General features: G+C 39.4%; 1 protein-coding gene across 3 annotated transcripts in view; it reads right to left on the bottom strand.

Annotated features, from left to right (window-relative positions):
* Positions 1 to 25,947, bottom strand: part of cadm2a (cell adhesion molecule 2a) — a 182,654-nt gene that overhangs the window by 8,007 nt on the left and 148,700 nt on the right. For all 3 annotated transcript variants that reach the window (XM_026329353.1, XM_026329354.1, XM_026329355.1), the window contains 4 exons: positions 15,741 to 15,902; positions 15,128 to 15,218; positions 14,842 to 15,020; positions 11,380 to 11,493 (listed from right to left, as the gene is read on the bottom strand). In XM_026329353.1, coding sequence (XP_026185138.1) covers positions 11,380 to 11,493; positions 14,842 to 15,020; positions 15,128 to 15,218; positions 15,741 to 15,902 — 546 coding nt within the window. The remainder of the gene's footprint in view (positions 1 to 11,379; positions 11,494 to 14,841; positions 15,021 to 15,127; positions 15,219 to 15,740; positions 15,903 to 25,947) is intronic.

Here is a 25,947-nt window from a genome sequence, read left to right as displayed (position 1 = left end):
GAACATTATTAGTTCAAGCAAAAGCTCAAATATTCCATCAAGTACTCAGCTGGAGAGAAATAATGAGCATACAAGAGAAGTCTGCCCCCTGCTTCATTCGCTTCCATTTCATACCAGCCTGATCTGACCTTAATTTCTTCAGAATCATACATTAAGTGATGAACTCTAATTTCTTCATTTCCCGCATAAAAATGTGAATGGGAAATTAAATATCCAAAAAAGGGAGCTGACTATCATGGGTGAGCGATTGAAGGACCTAAAGGTTTGACTCGGTTGGTGTGGTTAATTGAAGATGGTACTGCTTGTTAAAAAGGCATCTTCCCTAATGTCTTCATGTAATATGTGTCCTTATCTCATTCTGCAAACACCATATATACAGCTTCTCTTTGCCCTGACAGTATATCATCCTCTGCACTGCCTTTCATCTAAAGTTGAAATCTTTTAAATGAAAAATCTCTATTGATCAGATGCCCTTGAACTCAGCAAGCAAGTCAAGTTGTATTTACATACTGGAGCTCAACATACATCTCTGTGTCTCCCCCCTTTTCTCCTTGGTATTAAATTTGTTATTATTAAAATTCATGCCCTAAAGGCATCTTTTTCTTCTTTTGGATTATTCTTTTTCCTCTTTATCTGACATATAACTCTGTGAAGCAATGGTTTGAGTTGCTCAGATCAATATAGCAGCAGCTTAAGCATGAGCTTATTGAACTGCACTGTCCTTGCATGTTCTGTTTTTTGAAAACAGTGTATACAGTAATATCTTTTGTCGCTACGGTATTTTAAGGGTGTACCTGAGATCATCATTACGTGAAACATAAAGGCTATGGATTAGTTCCTTTGCTGCGACGGTAGGTACAACTTGCACAAAAGAATGAGTGTGTCTCCAAACAGAGAAAGCAAGCGGTGAAAGGTGCCTGCAGACTTTGCTTGTTGAATGAGTCAATTAAACCCAACTTTTTGGCTGAGACTGGAAATTCACCAATCTGCATCTAATACTTGCTGTACTGCCAAGATGAAAGAATCCCTGGAGGCTGTAGCAGAGGGCTGAGAGACACATGTGCGTACACTTGAAGAATGCAAGCGTCGTGCATGTGAGAGTTGGAATGGCAGAAATGAAAAGACGTCACAGAGACACGTGTGTGTTTGTGTGCCCTTGCGCATTAATGCTTGCTAGGTCAGAGTGAATTAATTAGATTCTGAAAACAAATTACTTCTGCTAATCATTCAATAAAGCTCACATGTTGACTTGGATGCTATCTTGAATATTCAACTACTTCCTTCTGTATTCCAGACATGGAAAGAAATTGTGGTCAGCAGGGTAACAGCATGAAGTTATAAGCAAAGCAAGATAATTAATCATATGAATTAATTAAGTCTCATGCAAGAATCAATCTATCAAAGCAGCGCTATGTTCTGCAAAATCCATAACCTCTTCAAAACAGTAATAAAATACAACAAAGAACAAGCCAATGAGATAACATCATTTCGACACCTCTGGTAACTTAATCAAGACCGTATTGCTGCTGCTTTTCAGATATTTTCTGTCTTTACCTACATTATGCTGCCTTGTGAGCCACATTGTGTGAGTCAGGTGCAGAATAAAAGCAGCAAAAACAGTAGCGCACACAGAAATGAGTGATGATGTAGGAAGCAAGATGGCACAACAACAATCCCCTGAGGGAGACATGCAGAAATATGAAAATTGGAGTGAAAAACCTTCATGGTCACAAATGAAAATTAGACTGTTTATGTGCATGTATGTCTTTGGATGTGGGTGCTTCTTCAAGATTGAAAGTGTCCTTTGCCATTGAGATTTAATGAATAGAAGGGCTATTACATGTAATTCATAACACTAGCCCCAGGATGTAATGATTTCTTTTTTTCTGTTCTACGCTTTATTCCAAATTGTTGCTATAATTCTTTCCTAAAGCGAGTTAATACGACAGGTCATCAATAAGCTCACTCTGCAATAAGTGGAAAGACCTTTGCATTATGTTTTAATTTCTCCTGTGTGCCTCAGCTTTATGGTCTAAAATGTGATGAGTGAAAGGGAAGAGAGAAGAGAAGATGGTCAACTGTTCAATATTTAACCGTTCCCCCACCCTCTGGGGATGCTGTAGCCTGAATCTAACCTTTCTGGTTTAAACACACCAACCAAACAGGTCACTTGCCCTCAAGAAAATATGTCTTTTGCTCATCACATGGTTTAACCTATAACCTCCATTTAAAGCAAGATCAATAGCAATATAATAAAAAAAGTTACAAATCTCTCCAAGGAACGAAAATGATCCCTTTAGTTATTGAGTTTGTCCTTGGCCTAACGCTGCTCAGATAGGTGAATCTAGGGTAAGAGACGTAAAGTATTACCTGTGGAGTGTCCTTTTAATTCTTACATCATTCGCTGCAGCAATAAAACTGGAGTCACTGAAATTTCAACAGTCTTACCTAAATTTAAAAAGCATATAATATTATAAGGAGTTCGGTTGATCTCTGTCTTAAGTGTGTTTATCTTGGCATTACCTTTAGCTAATTTAGTCTCTGCCGTAGCTTTTCTTAAAGCTTGGTTCCTTCTCAACAGTTAGGTGTTAGATGTGCTGTCAGCTGTCTAAATCCTCACAGCCTGTTTTTGTTCAATGAGAGTTGAAAAACATTCTGTCAAAATTGGTATTTATTGCAAATATACATTAAAAATGAGGAGGGTTTATCACAGGTCAAGCATTTTAGCTCTGAAACACTAGATAAAATAAATTCCTTGTGAAAGACCTTAATTAGACAACATGTTAAATTCGACAGATGATCTTACAGCTTTGTGGTTTCACAGTAACAACATCTGCTGTCAGTGATCAATTTTCTCAAACTCTTCAGAGGTACTGTATAGCCAAGATGATTTTTCTGTTTTTGTTTTTTGCAGACATTTGATCTTCAGGCAATTAGAAGTAAATTCTTAAGTACATGCATGTCATTAATGTTACCTAGAACAAACAGCTCATTTTACAGTAGTGGGATGATTGAGCCAGTCTCAGTTGGCTCAAGTCTCAGCGTAAGATTGAGCCCGTTTTAATGTTATTATTCATATGCAGCTTTTTGGGTCGCGCTCACTTGAAAAGGGAGAAAGCTTTGGCTAATCCCAACTTTTGAACCTTGACCAATCCCTTGCCTCCACTTTTGAATTCTCTTCAAGTGTGTAGTCGCTGCTATCAACTTCAAGAGGAGATGAAAGATCTTTTATATTTCGCTTTAAAGTACTAATCACAAAAATCATTATGGTTATGCCTTCCCATGGTAATGTCCACCTGTCCCTGGTGACAGCTAAAGCTCATCTAACAACCAGCCTTCTAGTTTAAGACAATTTAACATGAAGAAGTTTTGGTATACACTTTAATTAAGAGTCTTTAATTTGCCACTGAATTTAATTAATCTTATTTTGTTCATTACTTAAATCCTCTGTAGGCAGGTTGATGGTGATTGTTTTAGTTTTTCCCCATCTTCTCCACAAGCAGAGACACCAGGCATTAATAATTGCTGTCTTCTCAGCAGTGGGTCCTTTATCTGTGGCAGTATCAAGCTTCAGGAGTTAGGGGTGGCCACACAAAATGCTGGCTATGAGTAGCGAATAGTAAATATTTGAAACACCAAAAGAAACTCTTGTGCATGTTTCCACCTTTCACCTTCACAAGGTCAAAGCTAATGTGGAAGCCATAAAAAAAAAAAAAAAAAACACTTGGCAAATTTTAGAGAACTCTGTGGTGGTGGGGGGGAAGCAAACGTGTTCATGAAAGGGGGTCTGATGACATTGCACAGACCTCTGATACTTAGTGAAAGAGTTATTATAGCCATTAAGGCCGGCTGGGCTATTGAAGCAGTATGTGTGTTAGGCATACCTGCCAGCACTTCATTAATAAAGTGAATCATAGACTGCAGTTACACATTACTCCTTTATATAGTATCGCTGGAAAAACAGGAATTTTGTGCGTATCTGTGCACTAGCTGCACTCCAAAGGTCAAGTTAGAATTAAAGGCATGGGTTACTGTCAGATTTGCATTTCCCATTTTCCCACTGAGTCTACAATATGAAATATTTATTCTCCAGTGTTTCTATGAGGAGAATAAATGCTTACACTAAATGGTACATTATTGTATTGGCCACTAAAACTTACTGCCACAATCTCAGCAAAGTCACAAAAAAGTATTAGTATGAAAAGATAGTGTAAAATAACTTCACACCTTTTGGTAAATACAAAATATTAAATTCTTTTAACTACTGAGAAGAGAGCCGCTTACTCCTTTCTACGTACAGATGCTCTGGCAGTTATTTTCGGCTCTTTAGCCACTTCACGTCATGGAAACATCTTGTTGGTGCTTTTAAGGCTGTTAGTTGGCATCTTTGAAAACAGGTGAGCTCCTCAATTACTGCATCTGCATCTTAGTCTCTACAGCTGTTCACTTTTTTTTTTTTTCTGGCCTAAATGCCTCTAAATGTTAATGCATGAGTAATGTGGTAGTATCACACGTTTACACAGCTCTGTGCCATACAGTTCACAGAGCTTAATTCACTGACCACTTGGTTCATATTTAGTCAAAAACAGACCAATCGTTAACCGTTTTTAATTTTTGTATGAAATTATCATTTGACATTTTTATTCAATTTGAATTTATTACAATTAATATTAAGGGTATCTAATGCTGAATTATTATAGCACCCAGTCTTTTGAAAGCCAAATTTTCCCCAGGGCCTAATGATGGGTTTTACCTTATATTTTTCTTCCTGCTTTCCCACTGGCCTGTGGTAGTTGAGGTAGCTAAATGAGCTTGTTAAGATCAAAGCCAAACAGGCCTCTCTCTCCAGCCTGAAAAAGCGTTAGTTTTAGAGGAGCTCAATTATGACAACACTGAACATCTGGGAGATTTAGGAAACACATAATCTTAGAATAATTCTTATCAAAAGGGGGAAAAAAAAGCTTACAGACTTACCTACAGACTTAATTGAAAGCTACGCTACTGTTTTCCACCTTTCTTTTTTTTTTTACATTTTGTAGGTAAATACAGTTATATCTCAAATGTGTAAATTAGCACGTGCATTCATCTGGTAACATCTGGACTTTTTAAGGAAGCTTAAGCTACTTTCCACTGCAAATAGTTGACAACATTGCTTTTCTCACTGTGGCTTCGAGGTTGTATTAGCTGCTGGAAGATGTTGCATTGGTTTAGCAAATTCCTGATTCCTGAATTAATTGATAGCTTGGATGAAGGTTGAAGGGCTGAGCAGAGCATAATTGGAGCAGGGAGAGGGAGGCATGGGTGAAATAAAGTGGTTTGCTTTTAAGAGTCATGCTAGTGCAAGGTTTATTTTCTATAGACAATATTTAAAGAAATTTGTTTTCACTGGTACTTCTGTTTTTGTTTTCTTCATGTGTCACTGAAGGAAACAAGAAGTGAATCTCCTCAAGGGCTTAAAGAAATCACATATGTACACTATCCTATTGCACCTGACATCTTAATGTCTTTTAGGCCAAATTTTCAAGCTTCTTTTTTCTACAATGAATAATACACTTTGTACTAAACTTAGTTATTTCAAATTAGTGATTTATTAATTTCTGATTTGAAGTAGGTGGGCTCAGCTGGGAAATGGGGTTAGGGCATCCATTCAAAGAAAAATAATAACTTGTGCTTATAGAGCCCCTCTTGTAACAGCACACTGTGTAATTGGTATATCTGCTTATAGAAATATGCATTAGCCTTAGTTGTGTGTGTGTAGTATGTTCAGGTTGGAGAAATCTAAGGGTGAAGAGGAAAGATGCAAAATGAGTGTAAGACAGGAGAAGAGAGAAAGGTGCACCTTAAAGAGCTCATCAGATGTATTTCGTGCTAATAGTCTGCATATAGGCTCTAGTGCTGAACCTACAGTGTGTATTTCCTCTGCTAGACAACTTTATTAAAAAGGCAAAATGTCATGGGGCTGGTACACCTCCACAGTTGTTTGCTTTCATCCAGAGCCCGTGAAAAGACGTGGTAATAAATCAAGTAGACGCATGAAAGCAGATAGTGTAGTATCCCATGGCTGGGGATGCAGTGAAGGAGTCTGATATTTAGATTCCCTGAAGATACACTGAGAGACTCAGCTCCTCTTGTGTCTCTGCACTACACAAACAGACATCAGAGAAGAACTGAGACAAGCTGATGAGGAATATCCAGAAATGTGTGGAAGCCTGTTATTTAACAGGGTCTTCGGAGAGATGTGAGGGTAGAAGAGAACAAGCGTGTGAGGGAAAATTTAAACAAAAGCTTAAACAGAAAGCAAAGCAGAGGAAAGGTAGAAAGGGAGTCAAGATTCCTGAAGGACTTTAAAGATGGTAATTTAGAGAAAGCAGCGGTGATGAGAGGAAATTATTCTGAATGAATGGGACTGTAGAGCACCATGAAGTGGAGAGGAATAGAGAGCAGAAGCAAAAAAGCAGAGACAAGACAGAAGGTAAACTCTGCTATGTCTATATAGGGAGAGACCAGACACGTAAATGAAAATGAATGAAACTGCACAGGGGAACAGTTGAAAAAGAATGCAGAGAATTTGAGACAAAGACAAGAGAGCAGTGTTTCATAGCTCGTATTGATGTTATTTCAGTTTAATGTGATGTTGAATTAAATGCTTATGGCTCACACTCCTTTGCAAGGAAATATACAAGAATTAAATTTATCAAATAGAAAAGAACATAAATATAAACTGTCAGTTTACACAATCATCTTAAAAACATATAAGTACAAATACAACTTCTAGAAACCATGATTGAGATGATGAATGGGTGAGCAAGCTCCTTTGCATACAGCACATTACTTTTAAATTGGCATGTCGCTCAAAAAACTCTGATTGACATACTACTCTACTGTAGCAGACATTGTGCCCTGTCAGCGTTACTGTTGCAGTGTTGAAGCATATAGGGACAGATTTCACTAGAAAATCTGCAATTCAACCAAACAGTTTTCACTTTTTGCCAAGTAGGCCTTTGTCCATCTGTAAAATACTTTGTGTAATGAAGTCGTGGCAGAGTTCCCTTTGTTTCATACCACCCCCAGTCACTTGGGCACAGGATAGAAAGTGCAGGTTGTGTTGGTTATGTTTCATCAAGAACATTAACAAATTTCAGCAGCAGAGCTCATAATTCATTAGAGGTGCAAAGCATTTAGGGGAAAGACTTAAATATCCTTTAGAGATACAGTGGGTACGGAAAGTATTCAGACCCCTTTAAATGTTTCACTCTTTGTGTCATTGCAGCCATTTGCCAAAATCCAAAAAGTTCATTTTATTTCTCATTAATGTACACTCAGCACCCCATCTTGACAGAAAAAAACAGAAATGTAGAAATTTTTGCAAATTTATTAAAAAAGAAAAACAGAAATATCACACGGTCATAAGTATTCAGACCCTGTGCTCAGGATTGAGTAGAAGCACCCTTTTGAGCTAGTACAGCCATGAGTCTTCTTGGGAATGATGCAACAAGTGTTTCACACCTGGATTTGGGGGTCCTCTGCCACTCTTCCTTGCAGATCCTCTCCAGTTCTGTCAGGTTGGATGGTGAACGTTGGTGGACAGCCATTTTCAGGTCTCTCCAGAGATGCTCAATTGGGTTTAGGTCAGGGCTCTGGCTGGGCCAGTCAAGAACGGTCACAGAGTTGTTCCGAAGCCACTCCTTTGTTATTTTAGCTGTGTGCTTAGGGTCATTGTCCTGTTGAAAGGTGAACCTTCGGCCCAGTCTGAGGTCCTGAGCACTCTGGAAGAGGTTTTCTTCCAGGATATCTCTGTACTTGGTCGCATTCATCTTTCCTTCAGTGCAACCAGTCGTCCTGTCCCTGCAGCTGAAAAACACCCCCACAACATGATGCTCCCACCACCATGTTTCACTGTAGGGATTGTATTGGGCAGGTGATGAGCAGTGCCTGGTTTTCTCCACTCATACCGCTTGGAATTTACGCCAAAAAGTTCAATCTTGGTCTCATCAGACCAGAGAATCTTATTTCTCATAGTCTGGGAGTCCTTCATGTGTTTTTTGGCAAACTCTATGCAGGCTTTCATGTGTCTTGCACTGAGGAGAGGCTTCCGTCGGGCCACTCTGCCATAAAGCCCCGACTGGTGGAGGGCTGCAGTGATAGTTGACTTTGTGGAACTTTCTCCCATCTCCCTACTGCATCTCTGGAGCTCAGCCACAGTGATCTTTGGGTTCTTCTTTACCTCTCTCACCAAGGCTCTTCTCCCACGATTGCTCAGTTTGGCTGGACGGCCAGGTCTAGGAAGAGTTCTGGTCGTCCCAAACTTTTTCCATTTGAGGATTATGGAGGCCACTGTGCTCTTAGGAACCTTGAGTGCTGCAGAAATTCTTTTGTAACCTTGGCCAGATCTGTGCCTTGCCACAATTCTGTCTCTGAGCTCCTTGGGCAGTTCCTTCGACCTCATGATTCTCATTTGCTCTGACATGCACTGTGAGCTGTAAGGTCTTATATAGACAGGTGTGTGCCTTTCCTAATCAAGTCCAATCAGTTTAATTAAACACAGCTGGACTCCAATGAAGGAGCAGAACCATCTCAAGGAGGATCAGAAGAAATGGACAGCATGTGAGTTAAATATGAGTGTCACTGCAAAGGGTCTGAATACTTATGACCATGTGATATTTCAGTTTTTCTTTTTTAATAAATTTGCAAAAATTTCTACATTTCTGTTTTTTTCTGTCAAGATGGGGTGCTGAGTGTACATTAATGAGAAATAAAATTAACTTTTTTGATTTTGGCAAATGGCTGCAATGACACAAAGAGTGAAACATTTAAAGGGGTCTGAATACTTTCCGTACCCACTGTAAAAGCTAAATTCTATCTACTGCTGTTTATTTGGGTCAGAATAATACTAAAACATCCCTTTTCTTAGCCATACATTGGTTCAGGAGCCTTATTTCTTTCATATATAAAATCCCACCTGCATGTTCTTCCTCTGTCCCATGAGTCTCCTCTTAGTTGGATATGCCAAAGTGCCTACATAGAGAGGCCTCATTTAATTCAAAAAGGCACGTTTAAATGCAGAACCAGTACAATTTGACATGGTGCAGCACTTCCAGAGGAGGGCATCTTCAACACATTCTCAAAGCAGCTCAACAGATTGACAATAGGGAGTCATGTCAGCCATTTGAAAACACAATCTCAATGTTTTGGTCACTATCAGCTAGTGACGATAGGGGGATAATTGGGGCAAAGATAGTCTAGCAAATGGAAAACAGCATGCAATAGAAGACAACATAATATTTTGGGCAAAAACCAGTCATGTTTTGTTGAGGTCACCGCAATGGACAATCTGCACTCAATTAAACAGAACAGATAAAACTTTTGTGCAGCCTAGTTCTCATTCTCACTTGTGAATGAATACTGAGTCACTGTGATTCCACAAGGTCTACATTGCTCCTTCGAACGGCCCAAGAAAAACGGCCCAAGAACCTGATGGCCAAATAGCTATGTTGGCAAACCATGTATGCTATTCAAGTTCAAAAGCTGACCTTTGTTGCACGTGTTTCCCACCTGTGTCTCTGCTTTCACCGTCTCCTGTTCACCTCTCTGTGACCAACTGCATAATACAGGCATTAAAAGCCAAAGTAGCACACACACACACACACACACACACGTGCGCATGCACAGTCAAAACTTATATTCTCTGGTACCTCCCTGCAAGTTTTTCAGGAGAAACCTAACGTTTTTTTCACGCCTACGTTTGTCCACACCTGATTAGATGCAGAAACTCCCATAAATAGTGGAGCATCTTTTCTAGGGTAAAACGCTGGTCCACTGTTTAACAACCAAGACAAAATATGCATTGTTCCATCAGGTTCTGATATTTGACAATAGTCCACACTCTTCTTTCCAGTACCTTGGCATATGCTTTATTTATTTATTTATTTATGTATGTATGTATGTATGTATGTATGTATGTATGTATGTGTATCCCCAGTTGATGTCAGCAGTACTTCTACCCAGTTGAAAACATATTTCTAGTGTCCACATCTTGGGTTGCTGCCATGGCAGGCACCGGTGACCTTCTGGCTACAGCTTGGGGCAGCTGCCTACATAACAGCCCACTCAAATATCATGTCCCCAGTCCTGTTTAGGATGTAACAGATATTCCTCCAGAGGTACTCAGTTGGCTGTTTATTAGGTCTGCCAAGCTGGAAATAGAATGCATTTGTTTAATCTAGGTGTACCTAATCAGAACCTGACATGAGTGTACTGACTGATACTGGTATCGCATCATGTCCCACATCAATTTTGGCTTCTTCCTCTTCTGAAAAATGGCATTCATCCTCCAAGAAGCCAGTTACTGTAGCACAGGGTTTCCATATCAGGGCCTCCACCTTTGTCTGCCATCAGACTGGCAGCACAGTAAATCACTACACCTAACCTTGGAATGGTGGGCCCATACTGTGGGATTTGTGAGCTAAGAAATCTTTTTGCCATGACAAGATGTTTGAAATTTAGTGAGACATTAGCACTACTATTGGGGCTTTGGTGTCCAGAAAAGCCAAAGAAGTTTTGTATGGATGACATTGCTGCTACAAGATAAAAAATACGATTGTAAACTTTAAATTCATAGCCATAACTCTCCATGTTGACAACCTCTGCATGAATGAGAGATGCTTGAATTTTGGGATAGCCCTAGCATTTTATGGCTCCATTTCTGTTTCAGCCTTATTATAGATGACATTCTATTATTCATATTTTATAGTATAATGCTAATAGGATTATAACAACTATAACAACAGCATTCATACTCTTCGTACATCTCTAAAAATATCAAATATGCAGTATGTAAAGTGTGAAAATGAGATTTTTTTCCTCTAAGATTTAAAACGGCATTAGGAGTCATGATGAGACATCTCCAGTGGCCAGACATTTTGAGTTCAGGACATGACATTTGCTTCTTTGAGGTTTCAGGGCACAGAAGTACTGAAGTCTTTGAAATGCCAAGGGGATGGAGCATTTGAACAGTGAGACTCTGACCTAGTGTGTGTCTTACAGACAAATCCGAATATGGCCCTTAATGTAAAAAACACAAAATAAGTTAATTACAATGAACATTTAAGTCATCCATCAAAATGACACACGCTGTGCGTTTATGGTCCGAACAACTGGGAAGAATTTTATCCTGTGAATGTTTGGTAGTAGATATTTTTACACTTTTTTTCCCCCCCGTGTCTGAATGTGTCCACATGTGACAGGATATTTAAAGTTTGAGCCAGTGAAGTAGCTGAGAGATAAGTAATAGGACAGAGGAGGTATGAAAGTAGGAGGGAAGTGTGAATATACGGTAGCATGCTGAAGGGTTTTTTGGAAATACGTGGGGTGGTACTGTACCTCTGTTGCCACTGACCGTGCGGTCTGAGACGTGGGTGCCTAATAGAGCAGTAGGATCTGGAGGGATGGGATGTAGGGAGGGAGTGGTGGATGGAGGCAGGGTGGTGGGGGCGTCTGGTGGAGGGCACAGACAGACACATATACACAAAAATAATACACGAACAGCAACAAAAAATGAATTTACATGGCGGCAGTTAGATACTTTTGAAAGAGCAACGCAAACTGGTCAAAGGCAAAACATTAGATAGTAATGGGAAACATAGAAGGGTATAATAATGACTCAAAGCATAAACATAAACATCAAATTGCTGAAAACATGCTTTCGAAAGTACAATAATGATGATAAGTTCAGTCACAAATCATACAGGACGTTAATCTAAGCATTGATGGTCCATTCTAACTAGTTTAGAAAGGAGGGCACAGACACCTATACTTACATGTATACTGTATATTGGTGAATATGTAACTTATGACTAAATGTTTTACTGTGTAGTTTATGAACCTGAAATGGCCCTTCATCACTTTAAAATTGGGATACTGTCAGATTTAAAAGTTAAGACACTTTACCATCCACATGATTAAATAACTGCCTATTATGTACTTTGGTGTAACAGCTGTTTAGTATATACTAAATGCTACAGCCTTTTCTCTCTGTTGGTGGAAGTAGCCTCTTGCTTTATGTTAGGTAAAAAAGCTAAATGCAAAAAGTACTTAAAAGGTGATGGAAGAGAAATGTTGCAGCATGACACCTTCACACTGTTAGCAGTCCCAAAGGTCCTCTGCCTTTTCCTTGGCATTATGATTATGTTCTGTCTTTAAATGTGTCATTTACATAGCGAGAGAACAGGATTAACCTCGAATCTGCTAATGCTGGCTGATATCTGTGAAGACGGATCCTGTACTGAGAACCACTCGACATATGAAATGGAAGAAAGCTGGATAATACCAAATGAACAAACGATCTGTGCCAGTTATCCATGTTCGCGAGGGTGACTTAGGGAAAAAAGCCATCATTATCATGATCTGTTTCTCACTTCTCACTCCGGGGAAATTGTAAAAGTGCTTTATCCAAGCCAGTGTCTCTCACTGTCACATGTTAAAGTAACAAAAAACCGGGACTGAGACGCTGTGTGCCAAAGTTAATGAGGTTACACCACCACCTTGGCTTTTATGTTTATGTCATTCTGCTTTTTATACTGAGCTAGAAGTTTTTAATTGGCTGTGGTATGCTTTCTCAGGGCCAACTGTCCTGCGTGTCTTGGTGACATTTCAGCCTTAGCGTGAATCACTAAGCAGCTAAGTGCATGTCTTCGGGAAAGAGGGAAGAAAGAGGAAACCATTAAAAAGGTATTTTCCAAGAATTATGGCAGCAATTGTGAAAGGCTAAAAGGTGTGCTAATCACTAATGAAGGGTAGGAACAGACTGGCTGCCATTTCAAAAGAACAAGTAATGAATTTGGCTAGGACTCTTTGACCCTCCCATGCCCAATTACCTTTTTTTTGTGGCGTAGAATTTGTCAGTTTAATAACATCACTGTCATTACATGCATTGGTTATTCTTGTTGTTACATTTAACTGGCATTTTGAAGAAATCGTTGAGCGCACACAGACACCATGGCACTGTGGGAAAGGCACACTAATTAAACCTCCCAAAACTATGCATTTGCAATTAGGTAAGGGGTTAATAGGGGATGAAAAAGCAAATACAGCCTATCACAAATACAGCAGTTGAGGAAACCTTTAAGATTTAAGTAATGAACAGACTTGATTATCTATTTGAGCGAACTATATTATTAAAGCGACCCTAATCAGTATGCAGACATGGGTCGGCAACACTGCATAGCCTTCGCACAGATTTGAATTCCAAGTTCTCTATGCTGAGCTGTTTTGTGGCTATGAATGCAAATAGCTGTAACGTAAATGATTTATTTTTACCTAAATGTCTTAGTGTATCACTGTGTTTGGGATGTCTTTACAATAGCTACTGTGTGGGATGAGTATAAAATCAATTTTGAATAACTGTATAATTTTACCTTGTCCTTACTGTTTTAATTTTACCGAGCACACACGACTAAGCTCTCAAATTAAAATATCTTTCATTTGGAAGATGACTGTACATTTATATGACATTTACAGTCTTATTATGATACATGGCTCTAATAAAGCATTTGACTGGCCATATCATTTGTGGAATGAGCTGGCTCAAGTCAAGATCCTTCTGGGAGTTTATTGTTGGAGAAATAAGTGACCTATACGCATTATTTCGGTTTTGTAATCAACAGTCCACCCTAGGGGGCATGGACAGTGAGTGCACATGGTTCTGTTGAAGCTCATATTAAGCTTTCCGTATTAACATGATCACAAGGGTCCACACAGAGTAAATTTCATCATCTGCCCATCTGCACTCAGCTGATACTTTGTCTGCAACAACGAATTGGGAATGCGTGAGCCATTTATGATGAAATTTAGCATTTGAAGCATTTTGATTTTGTAATGTTTGCTGAATGGAGGTTTTTATCTGTTGCTTTGAGCTGTTGTGTTGGCCGCAACCAGCAGAAAACACTTCACATCTAGTTATTACTATAATCAAATCAGATATTCAAGAACATACAAACAAAAATAAACAGAGAAAAATACTGTTGCTCTGGTATACCTGAAAGGTTTATTTTGCTCATGTTTTTCATTACATTAGCTCTGCTTTTAAATAAGGAAGAAAATGAAAACTTCCCAAATTGCATGTAGTAATAATAATAATGTGATATTTTGATAGGGAAATTGTGTTTTGCTTCAAACTGAATGGTCTCTCTTCCTGAAAACTACAGTACCTCTCTTTTTGTCCCTCATCACACAGTAAATTCTCAAAACAGAGGGAAAATAGACGTGTCTCTGCTCTTTTTTTAAGCATTATTACTTAATGCCAAGAGACAAACGACAATGGAGAAACAGAAGTGAGGAAGAGCTATCTGTTTTCCCTGACACCTGAGTCCCTTTATCCTTCACCTCCTCTGGCGTTACTAGGAATTACTTATCCTTCCTGGTGATATTCCTGACAACGCAGCACTAAATTCTGCCTCCCTCACACATTTCGCTCCTGGTGGATGTCTGCATGAATGTGTGGAGGATCTGGGGCGCAGGTTTATTTAAGGAAAGGCGTTGGTGGCATTTGTGTCACCTGAGGCCCTTATTCCCCCTGTGAGAGATGGTACCACTAATCACTCTTAGCATTGATATAGTATGCAGATCAGGAGGTATTATAATCCTGGTTTTCCAATGTAGTTAGATGCATATGCCTGTGTCATAGTTTGTACTGTTTATACGTGGCATTATTGGTGTCCAAGGCATCTTCCTCTTTTTTCTGACCCTTTTGTCTGTCAGTAGTGTCAGGTGATTAAGAGTTCTCTCTGTTTTACTTTTGGAGAATTAAACGTGATTACCCAGTTATCAGTATTCCAATGAACTCACCATAGACATAGAGTACATATTCAGCACTGCTGGTCCCTAGGTGGTTGCTGGCTTCACAGCGGTAGGTGCCATTGTCTGTCTTGTTGAGTGAAGTAAAGGTGAGCTCCCTCCCCTCCACAATCATCCTCTCCAGGTCAGGAAGGTCACTCCCATCCTTTGTCCACATCACAGGATCTGGCCTGGGAGGTGAGCGGATATAAAAGAGAAACAAGACAACAGACATTTACCTTTGTGAAGCATGACAGAAAAAGCTGACATCATTTGATATAAAATTAGAGTGACTTACGAGGGGTTTCCTTTGGACACACACTCCAGTTTTAAGTACTGACCCTCCTGAGGAACTCCAAGGGAGTGGATAATTTCTACCCGGGGAGCATCTAGGACAAACAGAGAGGACTCAAAGTGATGGTGAATGATATCATCTCATTAAGTCAGATTTCCTATAATTTCAAAATATAACAAAACTATAATCAAGATGTCACCTTGTGACAGATCTTGATTGAATGTAACATGATAATACTGCAAGAAAAATTATCAAGATTAAAAAATAATACATGAAGATTTTCATGGATGATACATTTTTCAAGTTTTCCCAGACCAGCCTGATGCAGTGCATGATGAAAACGCATGTAAATGCAATGTAAAGATGGAAATAATGGAAACACCACAAGAAAAACTCTAAAACAATAGAATTCTAAACACTGCTAAAGATGACAGCTAATGCTACTCTGCAGCAATAAAAGCCCAGTTTTCAAAGGCCATTTTGGTCCTCCCTCTTTAACATATAATTTTTATTTATTTATGTTTTTTTTTTTTTGTTTTTTTTGTTTTTTTTTACAGTGTGTCCACATGCACACTCGTACACGTGAGTGTTTGCATGTCTTTGTGTGTGCACTCACAGTGGACCTCCAGGACTTCAGTGGCCTGCTGTGGTGTCTGTGTGAGTGCCACATGGTCCACTCTGCAGGTGTAGGCCACTCCATCATCATTTCTGTCCACAAGCAGCTGCAGAGAGCTCCGTACTGTGAATGTCTTCCCACTTGCATTCACCTCTTTAGCACCTTTGGAGAGAGTTGCATACTGTCACTGATGCAGCACATTTATCTTGCAAGGTGTGACGGCCACATATCAACTTGATGCCCTTGTCTTCAACAGTTCTCTTAATCTCTGCTTTACAGCCACAGAAAGATGACATCAGAGTCTTCTAGGCCCATAAGGTAATGAAACAAGTACCAAAAAACCACTAACTTTACCCTGGTACTGGTTATACACTATCTTACAATACTACACAATTCTGAAAACTACAACAGTAGGGTGCTGAGTAAGTTAAAGGGATTAAGTAAAAGTTTAATAAGGGATTTTTTTTTTTTAGGCCTACATAACATATTATGGTCCCTTATGTGCGATTAGATTGAGTGAAATTAAAATGCCACTCAATACCAGTGATTGAGGTAACAATTTTACCATTTACCATTTTGTTAAACTTCTGTGTGGGCATACAGTAGCTGCTACAGTTATAGAATCAACTGCCTAATTTCTTTAAAGTTGATGTTCTGTGTGCTTGTTAGACTTCTCCCTGATCTATGAATCCATTATGCTTCCTTTGTGTCTGTATGTGTTAAGTACTGCTGGGGATTTATGCTTATTTTTTCTCATACAAATTCTAATGTATAAAAGTCAAAGGAATGAATAATCAAACCAAAAAAGTCCAGTTCTAGACATGTTTTTGCAAGCATGCTGACTTTGCAGGACTATTCAGTACCACATATGGGAAGATGTACTGCAACTGCACTCAGGCACACAGGTTTTACTTGTCCATCCATCCATTAGCAATCTGATTATCCTGTAGGGGCTGTAGCTGAAGCCAGGTGACATTGGACGAGAGGTGGTGTTGCACCCCGGACAGGTTGCCAGTCTGTCACAGGACTTGACACGTAGAGACTGACCGACAGCCATTCACACTCACATCCTACACCTACGGGCAATCAACCGAACCTCCATGTCTTTGGAGTGTGGGAGGAAGTCGGAGTACCTGGAGGAAACCAACTCTTTGCTCTCAAATTACCATGACATTAACATCATAGTCTAACAATCCTCACCAAGAAGCCACTTGATTTTCCATGAGTTTAAAAGTATTCTGGAGAAATGCACTGGTCTCGTGAGAATATACTTTCATTTTCAACTCACTCTCTTCACTCTTGATGCTCTGTGGCATACTGTTCTCTGTGTACCTACATGACTCACACATTGTTATCACACATTACCAAGCTGCTGCTTTGCTATGTCTACATGGTCAGTTTCGGTCAGGGCTTTAAAAGAATCCAGCTTTCTCACCTCCTGCTTGTGACTCTTTGAATGTAATGTGTATGTTTACGCTGCAGGTCTTCTTAACCACCTATGGCCTGACCTGCCATCTCTCCCTGCCCTGCACCTTTCTAGGCTCCACTGCTCCCACACAATGTTTAAATCTCACCAAATCCTTTCATGCACTTCACTTCGGTCTCTCCCTGCAAACCTTCTACCTGACAACTGCTTCCAAGCCTCATGGGGACAAAAACATCACAAGGCCCAATCAGACATTTGGCATTAACTTCACTCAGCTTTGTAGCATTAGCATTAGTATCGTTATGCACAGTCCTCATCTGGACAATCTGTTCTCAGAGCTATTCATTCCACACCTGCCTTATAATCACAACCAAGCAGCTCATCCACCTGTCTATGCCCATCAACACTCCAGTCATTGCCAGAGCAGTGGCGAACTCCTCTAACACAGCTTTCTCAAATTATCTACTTGATGTCCTGAAATTTGGCATTTTCCCTGATCACCTGATTTTCAGTTTTGCTTAATTTGCCTCCCCAGTGATATATAACCCTAGATAAGCCAAATGTGTTTGATTGAAGTGCCATGATCAGCCTGAAGGACAGCAATCTGCAGCTTTGCCATGTTGGTGTCCTTGAAATCTTATTGGCTAGTAATCTGGGATGTCATCATCCCAGACGCCTAGTAGGTAAGTAATTGGAAGGTCCCAGTTAACTCCCACAATACCGACTTCCTCTGTTCCTGTCAAGCTGTTCTGACTGAGTACACTGTGCGCTGTCCATATGGCCAAAGTGACAGTCCAGACCTAGACTAACATGACACCTTGCAGATGTGTCATGAATTCTTGCTTTTTTCACATTGTTAGTAGCTGAGGAAAAAAGTATGACTATTCCTACCTCTTTACCATCCTCTATTGTCCTCTATAGTGCACAAAGTCATACATAAACATTCAGTAACTGTGGCTGCATTCAGGTAGCAGATGACATTTGACAGTGTTTGTCATGAAGCCTACACGTATGATGTATATGTAAACTCAGAAGCTGTTAAATATGCATCATGTAATGCAAATGACCATCCACTTGCAGACGAGACACTCACACCTAAGCCACTGGTCTTGCACAACTCACCAGTGACAGATTTACTTTAACCTACTGGCTTACAACGTAATTGGTTATACGTATCCACCTCCAAGCAGATATATTTTTTTAACACGTTCTTCTTCTCAGTCACATCTGTCCAACCAGCCCCCTGGGGGTAGTTAGTATGTTCACACCATACCAGCAGCAAATATTTTAAATCATATCAAGCCTGTTCATTCACACTCCTACAAGGGGTGAGGGTGGGGTCACTACTATATTCAGCTGTCCAGTCTTATCTCTGCATTCAGGTGCTGCCCTGCTTTGTAAAATCATGTCCCTCGTCTTCTGTATTCTCATTGTAGCAAATTCAAAGAAGCCTCAGTGTATGCACAATCTCTCTGGCGTGTTGGCTGCCTTTGTTTGTATCTCCTAAAGAGACTGTTTACGCTCCATAAGCCTCCCACCCCACTGTCTCCTCTCCCTCTCCGTTCTGCCAATCAACTATTCCTCTCAGTCACTTCCCCCCAACTGAGGCAATGAGCCCGCCTCCCCTAGAGATGAATGAGTGACAGGTCTGCAGTGTTAGTAACATCCATCCAGCCAACAGGAGAGATGGAAAATGGCTGATTATTTCCACAAAGAAGAAACTGCAGGAGACAAAGGAGAGTGAGAAACAGGACAGTGCATTTCTAATATCTTGTCATGGTGTAGCAGTTGCAAACCTTCTTCTAGTGTCTCTATTTGTTTTGCCTTGTTATCTCATATTGCCTCTCTCTGCCTCTTTGTGTCAGTCTTTTTCTTTCTGCCTGCAGCCCCAGAAGGTTTACCAAAAATCACTCTTACCCTGCTCTTCTTTGTGTCTTTCCTCTGGTCTCCTGTTAATATTTGTGGTATTGCTGAGTTTAGTTTTGGGGTTAATGAATAGCCAGCCGCTTTACCTTAACTACACTGCCTTGAGGAGATGAGTCATATTAGTGTTCCTGAATTGTTTTATATTTCCTAATTTGCACCTAAGAAATGTTCAATTATCCACTAATTTATCTGTTAAATAAAATCACCCCTATTTCAAAAAGGTTTACTTTTTTTTTTTTTTTTAACCTGGCAGCTGTTTCTATTTCTTCTGTGTTTTCACCTTAGTGCAAATTTGAAAAGATGATTAAAAAATCTCAATGTAACATATTATAATGGCTCTACCTGAATACACTGAATGATTAATCTTCACTTGGACAGTTTGATGGTGCTCATATGCCAATCACGACCAAAATTTAAGTACTTCAATCAATGTGATAGACACTCAGAAATGCCCCTGTCACGGCTAACCTAATGTTCAGTCTCTCCTTTACTTTTCTATTTAACGATAATAATAAATAGAAAAGTAAAGGAGACCAAAACACTATATTACTTTTCAAATTTTGTTCATAATATTTCTGTCTCAGAGGTTCTTTATTGTAAAAGAAGACTACAAAAGAAATAGAGAAACTCACTTTCTATATAATTTTCCCATGTGATTTAAGTGTCCAGATCCATTTGGATTTGAATGGACTGTGATTGCCTCTGTGGGGGATTCATGATAAGAGTACTACAAAGTTCATTAATGTCATTATTTGGTCCGAAGTTTCTGAGATCCATTTTGAGAACATAACAGTTTTCCAACAGCAAGGTATACCTCATCATTAAAGTGTGTCAATCTGCATGGCTTGAGCGCTGTGATGGAAAAAAAAAAAAGGAGTTGGTGTGAGTTTGTGTGCGTGTGTGTGTGGGTTAGGGTAGGTATAATTGGTCTATAAATATCTTATCACATTTTAGGCACAGCTAAAAGGTGCAGAGATATCTCTTCTGTTAAGACTCAGGCTTGTCAATCAAAAAGCTCATCTGGCCAGTCTCAGACCACATGTGCTGTATATGCAAGTGTGCAAATACAAGTTACAAAAAGATGCTTTATACATACATATATACATACAAATATATATATGCTCGTAGTTTTGTCAGCAATTAGGTTTTTACAGGGGCGGGCTGCTAACTCGACACCCAACCCTTGCTTGTAGCGGGCAGACACAATCAGCCTTCACCAGGTTCTAGTGAGAAGGGCTTCTCAAATCATACTGTCATTAAATCTCATGGCTTCCTTGCACAGATTATTTGTCAGTCTACTCAATGTAAATTGCCTTTTTCAGTATTTATTTTTTTTAGAGTAGATTGCAGAGTTTTTGGGGATGATTTTGATATGATCAGACATATAGCTGAAATAAATGAATGAAAGAACAAGACAGCTTGCCACAGCTTTTCTGGGTTACATACTCCAATTGGAGGATAGCATTAGCAGAAAAAGAGAAATACTAACAAATTATTTTTTAGTTTATGCTTGTAATTGTAAACTAACAAGCCATGGCCTTATTCCAGTCTTTTAGTTCTCACTTGTCATGTGTGTTTTAAACCATTTATGTATTTCTGTAATAGGTTAAATAAAACCCATCCTGCCATATTATGCTGTGGTACCTCTCCTCCACACACAGCCTGGCAGTATTTGCCTGTGACTGCAGCACACTGTGGGCTGGTGCTCAGAGCTCTGCATCATTGGTATGAGCCAAGACAGAGGCTTGGAGGATTAGAAATGGAAATGACAGGCGTAAAAATGTGAGAATCTGACCCTTTTATGCCATTTCACACAAGAGACGGACAAACCAAGAAAAGAAGATGGAGGGATACACAACGGAGACAGAGGAGGACTGTTGGGAGGGGTGCAGAGCTGACTAATCTTGGCAGCGTGGGTCAGAGGGCTGACTCAACATAACCAGAGCCGCATCCCATCTGAGATTTAAAAACAATTTGCTTAAGCAAGAACAATGTTAATTCGTCTGTGGGCGAGGGGGAGGATAATGAAAATATACTGTAGCACAAAACGCTTGTGTTATTACAGTAAAGTTCATGATGAAAAAAAACAGAAAAAAAGAATATGTTGCCAGATCAGTACCTGTGTTTTCCTTTGTCTGTCAGATATGCTGCAAACCAATATGTTTGACAGAACTGTAGAAACAAGGACCGCTAATACACAAGAGGCTCTAGCTCTAGCCAGGTGTGGAGATCATAATACAGTGCCCTCCACCATCTTCTCACTTATTTTAGCTACCATCTAATGATCAGGGAGCTCAGTCTGTTGGCAGCCTGTAGGCGTCCTTCCCTGTCTGAACTGTCTTAGCAGCTTACCAGCACTTTTAAATGTTAAGGAGAGTTTCTATCAGTGCCTGGTGGACCTGTATGATTATATTCTTTGTAACACGAAACTCCCTGAGCATCCATAACTAGTGTCTGCTGTGGATTTATGAAGATGGTTTTCTGTTCCAAAAAAATAGAGGTCTGGTTAGTCTCTGTGCCTTGGCATTTAAGACTGGACAGGTGCTCAACCTCCAGGATGTTACTCTTAATGGGTGTAGACAGTAGGTGAGGCAATCTGATCTCCTATTTTTTTTTTTTTTTACACCACAGCGCTCAAGTCGGTGTCTGTTAAGCTGATTGCACATTCCAGTGCAGCCAAGACAAGAGAAGAAAGTAAAGATATTCATGTTCGACATAGTTCTGCTGTTGTGGTTGAAGAGTTTGACAAAAGCAGATTTAGCCTAAAGTATTGATGCTACAGTGTAAACAACATATGTAAACCTCATCTGATCCAGGTGCTTTTGAAGTTAATTAATATTCTAACCAGATAGATTTCCAGTGATCTTGTTTCAGGCATGTGCTTGTATGTGTGTGTTTTCACACATGCAGATACTTGTGTTTGTGCCGCACATGTACACAGGATAGAGAGGGTGAATACGCATTTGTCTGTGTGTGACTTGAGCATCTTTTATTCATGCCACTGTGACTTGCAGGGCCCATCTTGAAATTACATCTTTAATGGTCATTGATCCACTCCACCCCAGGGAGCTGGATAGTATAAAAGTAGTCCCATCACAGGCTTTTTAAGTAGTGTGCAAGGTTGTCTAACACTGCCGAATTGACTGAATTTTTTTTTTTTTTTTTTTAACTAGAAAACTTCTTTAAATTCCTCAACTTAATGCTTTTTTTAGTGTTCACAATGTCACCAGCAGTCGCATCAAATTCAACATCATCCTCTTTGAAATAAGCTCCAGGAACGACTGGCTCTTCACTCTCCCCTAAAGCCCTTTTCAGAGCAAACCTTAGAATAATGATGGCCAACTTATTCTGTCCTCTCTCGCACTAGTCAAGCACAATTACTCATAAATGAAGAAACAGCCAGCACTATTCAAAAGGTTGCCCAGTCACTGCACAGACCTGAGTGATAGCATATTGAAAAGTCAGCAGACAACGACCTAAAAGAGTGCAAACAGCAGTATGTCTGCAGTAATAGTTCCTTGTCCTTGACTAACAAGTTTGACAACAGAATAGGGATGTGGCCGCAAGCAAATTTGAATCAAATCTCTGTTTTTTTTTCCCTTAAGCCCCCTTGGAATAGAGCTATCGTGTAACATGATGAAGCAATAACCTCTACAGTTTAGGTCAGAGAGTATGATAATACTAGTCCGATACCGAACATCTCCACCCTTATTTGAAATAAATATTCATTTCATCTCTGCCTTGCTTGGTCTCCACACAGCTCCCTCTGGTTCAGTGGTGTGTAAACAAGTGCTACATGTGGTGATATTGGCAGAGGTCTCTCTGGGTTACGGTGTGTAACTGAGATAGAAATATATCATTACTGGGTGGGGACTGAGGGGATCTGAGGGACAAAGAGACTGAGAAATAAGAATATTGGATTCCATTCCGTGCACACAAGTTTATGTCCTTACAAGCAGGCTGTCTGCTCCATCTGTCTGTTTTGCTCACACGCACATACACACGTGCAGATGTGCACGCACTTAGCATAGGGTGTCCGTTAACTGCATACGTATGGGTGATGGACTGCTCCAGTGGCTCTGCTGGTAATATAATCTTCTCAATTCCCATAGATCCCACACCAATATGTCGCAATTGTCATTTATTCCCAGCATGGCCGCCCACAATCAGATGCCTTTTCACAGTGAACACACTGAACTTCGACAGGTTCAGGGTGACGGACCCTGACGACTTCAACTGAAGACTTTGAGTACACTCACAGACAGCTTCACATTCATACATATGTTGTATTAAAACACACTGTCCTTTGTTTTTGTTTGCTTTCATATTTATTTTTTTTTCGGCTGTATTAAACATGGAAAGAAAGTCAGACTAACTTAAGAGTGCCTTGCTGGGTTGGATTTGTTTTCTCCATTTAAATACAACACACAGTTATACATACATTTACTGTATACACAAAGTCAGAAAGACTATATGCAGATAATGATTCACGCTTTTTTATTACTACAAAAAAAATTGCGCCTATAAGGGGTAGAGATGTGTTTTTGGTGTGATAAAGTAGAGCGAAATGTGTAAATGTGTATGTGTCAATCATAATCTCAAGAACAGACTTTCTCCTGAAGCAAACAAGTGCTGAATGTGCCTGACAAATACATCACACTGAGCACTGAACTGCTAATTAAAAACAGACACCTTCTTGTCAGGAAAGACATGGTATTTATCGAGCGATCAATGTTTCCTTCGCCTTTAAAATCCAACAGGCATTTCAACATTCATATAACATTTTTTTATAGTATTTCTAGTGGTATAGTACAAAAATAATCTTAACCATTGAAGAAAAGATGTATGTACATGTTTATGGATTTGGCTTGTTCAGAGGTGACCTGTTGTGATGTTAAAAGTCAGATTGGTAATTTGATTATGCTCCGAGGAAGTCTGAATAAACATGATGACATAGACTCAATATCATCTCCCAGCTACAGTTAATTAAATTGAAAGATAACAGTGATATCTGCTTAGACCTATGTGGAAAAGCAGCATTGATTTGGATTTATCTGCTTGCTAATCTGGACCAATGGAAACCTTAATGTGAGATAGTAGGCTGAGCTGTCTGGGCTCAAGTTTGGAAAGAAAGGGTGTAATGGCAGACTGAGAGAGCTTTTCACTGAATTCAGTCAGGGCTGAAATATCACCCCTGATAGAAAGTCTTGACCAATCCAATAGCAGATCTGATGAGAAACCGCTAATCTGACATTTGTATAAAGTCTCAAGGTTTGGCTTTCTGTTCTGGGACAATGTTCAGATTTCTTTTACAAAAACAAAAATAAATACAATAATTCCTTTACACACACACACACACACACACACACACACACACACACACACATATATTTGTACTTTTTTAATGAATACATTCATTGACAATGCATTCTCTAGCAGTTTACCCATTACAACTAAATACCTAACTCACTTTCTCAGCCTAACTTCAACCTAATTCTAGCCTCAAACTGGTCCTCACAAAAATAGATGAACAAGTCGACACACACATTTATATATGCACAGGCACACATTTACACAGGAGGGCAAACCTGAAACTGAACACATTTTACTTTCTGGGTAAAGAACTACAACCTTGTCACAGTGAATAATATGTAGATATAAAACTGTACAAGGCCCAAATTAAAGATAGTCGTGTGCCAAGTTGAGGAGAGAATTATAGCAGCTGACCTTAATGAGAAAGCATATCCTCTTGAGACTACCTCCACTTCAAACTGCCGAGGATATATCTGACTACCTGTTAACTTTCTGTGGTAAATTATAAGAACCTAATGTCCTGGCTAAGTTTTCATTTGCCTTACAGGGAGCTTTCATCTCCGTAATGGGCCACTGGGAGACGCAATAATTACCCGTAGAGGCCCAATAAGCCTGTAAGGAAAAATACTCAGTCTGCTAATTAGTGTATATTCTGTTTCTCTACACTTCATGTTCCTCAGAAGGGCAACAAGGGGAAATATAAAGTGGAGTGACAAACTACTTTTATACATTACAAAAATGGACCGATTTGTCAAATTGCAAAAATGCAGGAAAAAAAGCATTTGACGTACTGCCCTCACAAATCACACGTTAAATCACTGAAAGATGTATAAAATTATAGTATTCAGGATATATAAATGTGGTAAACGTTTTAGAGCATAAAGTGTACAGTAGCGCATTTAACTTTAGTAAATGATATACAAGCAAAAAAAACCCAGTCACTGTTAATGAGTCATTAGGATGGGGAACTATGAGCAGTTAGAATACTGATTCAGTGCTGTTTGGGTGATTAAAACCTCTCTGTTACTATTGTAGTCAAACCTTCTATTTCAAAAGGAGTTATGTAAAAAAACAATATGTAGCACGTCACTTTTAAGTATAGGAATAAATGCACACCAGGTGGATAACGGACGTAGTCAGTGTTGTCAGTGCTACCAGAGAAGCTACAAAAGAACTTATAGCAGAAAGAAAAGTATTAATTTGTAGAGTTAAAAAGCAAAACTCTTGCATGCAAAAATGATGTTTGTGGTTTGTTAATCCTTTGTATAAACTGCCTGTGTTATGCATCCCAAATGCTTCTTATGAAGGGAATTTTACTTCGTTTAATTGGGCATTTAGGATGTGCAACACCTGGCTGCTTGTTATTCTCATTACTGAGTTTCAGTGATGTGTTGGGTTATACAAAGATTTTCAGTTCTTGACAATGTCTTTCCCGTCATTTGCATTGTATTTTTTGTCAGTTAAGTAAATCTGTGACCCATCTCTTTGTTTACACATGCAGTCATTTAAATTACAAAAGGGTGATTTGCATTTTGTTATCTG

Source organism: Mastacembelus armatus, chromosome 14 (assembly GCF_900324485.2).
Source record: "Mastacembelus armatus chromosome 14, fMasArm1.2, whole genome shotgun sequence".
In the NCBI taxonomy this organism is placed as follows: domain Eukaryota; kingdom Metazoa; phylum Chordata; class Actinopteri; order Synbranchiformes; family Mastacembelidae; genus Mastacembelus; species Mastacembelus armatus.
This window is presented reverse-complemented; position numbering and strand designations above follow the sequence as displayed.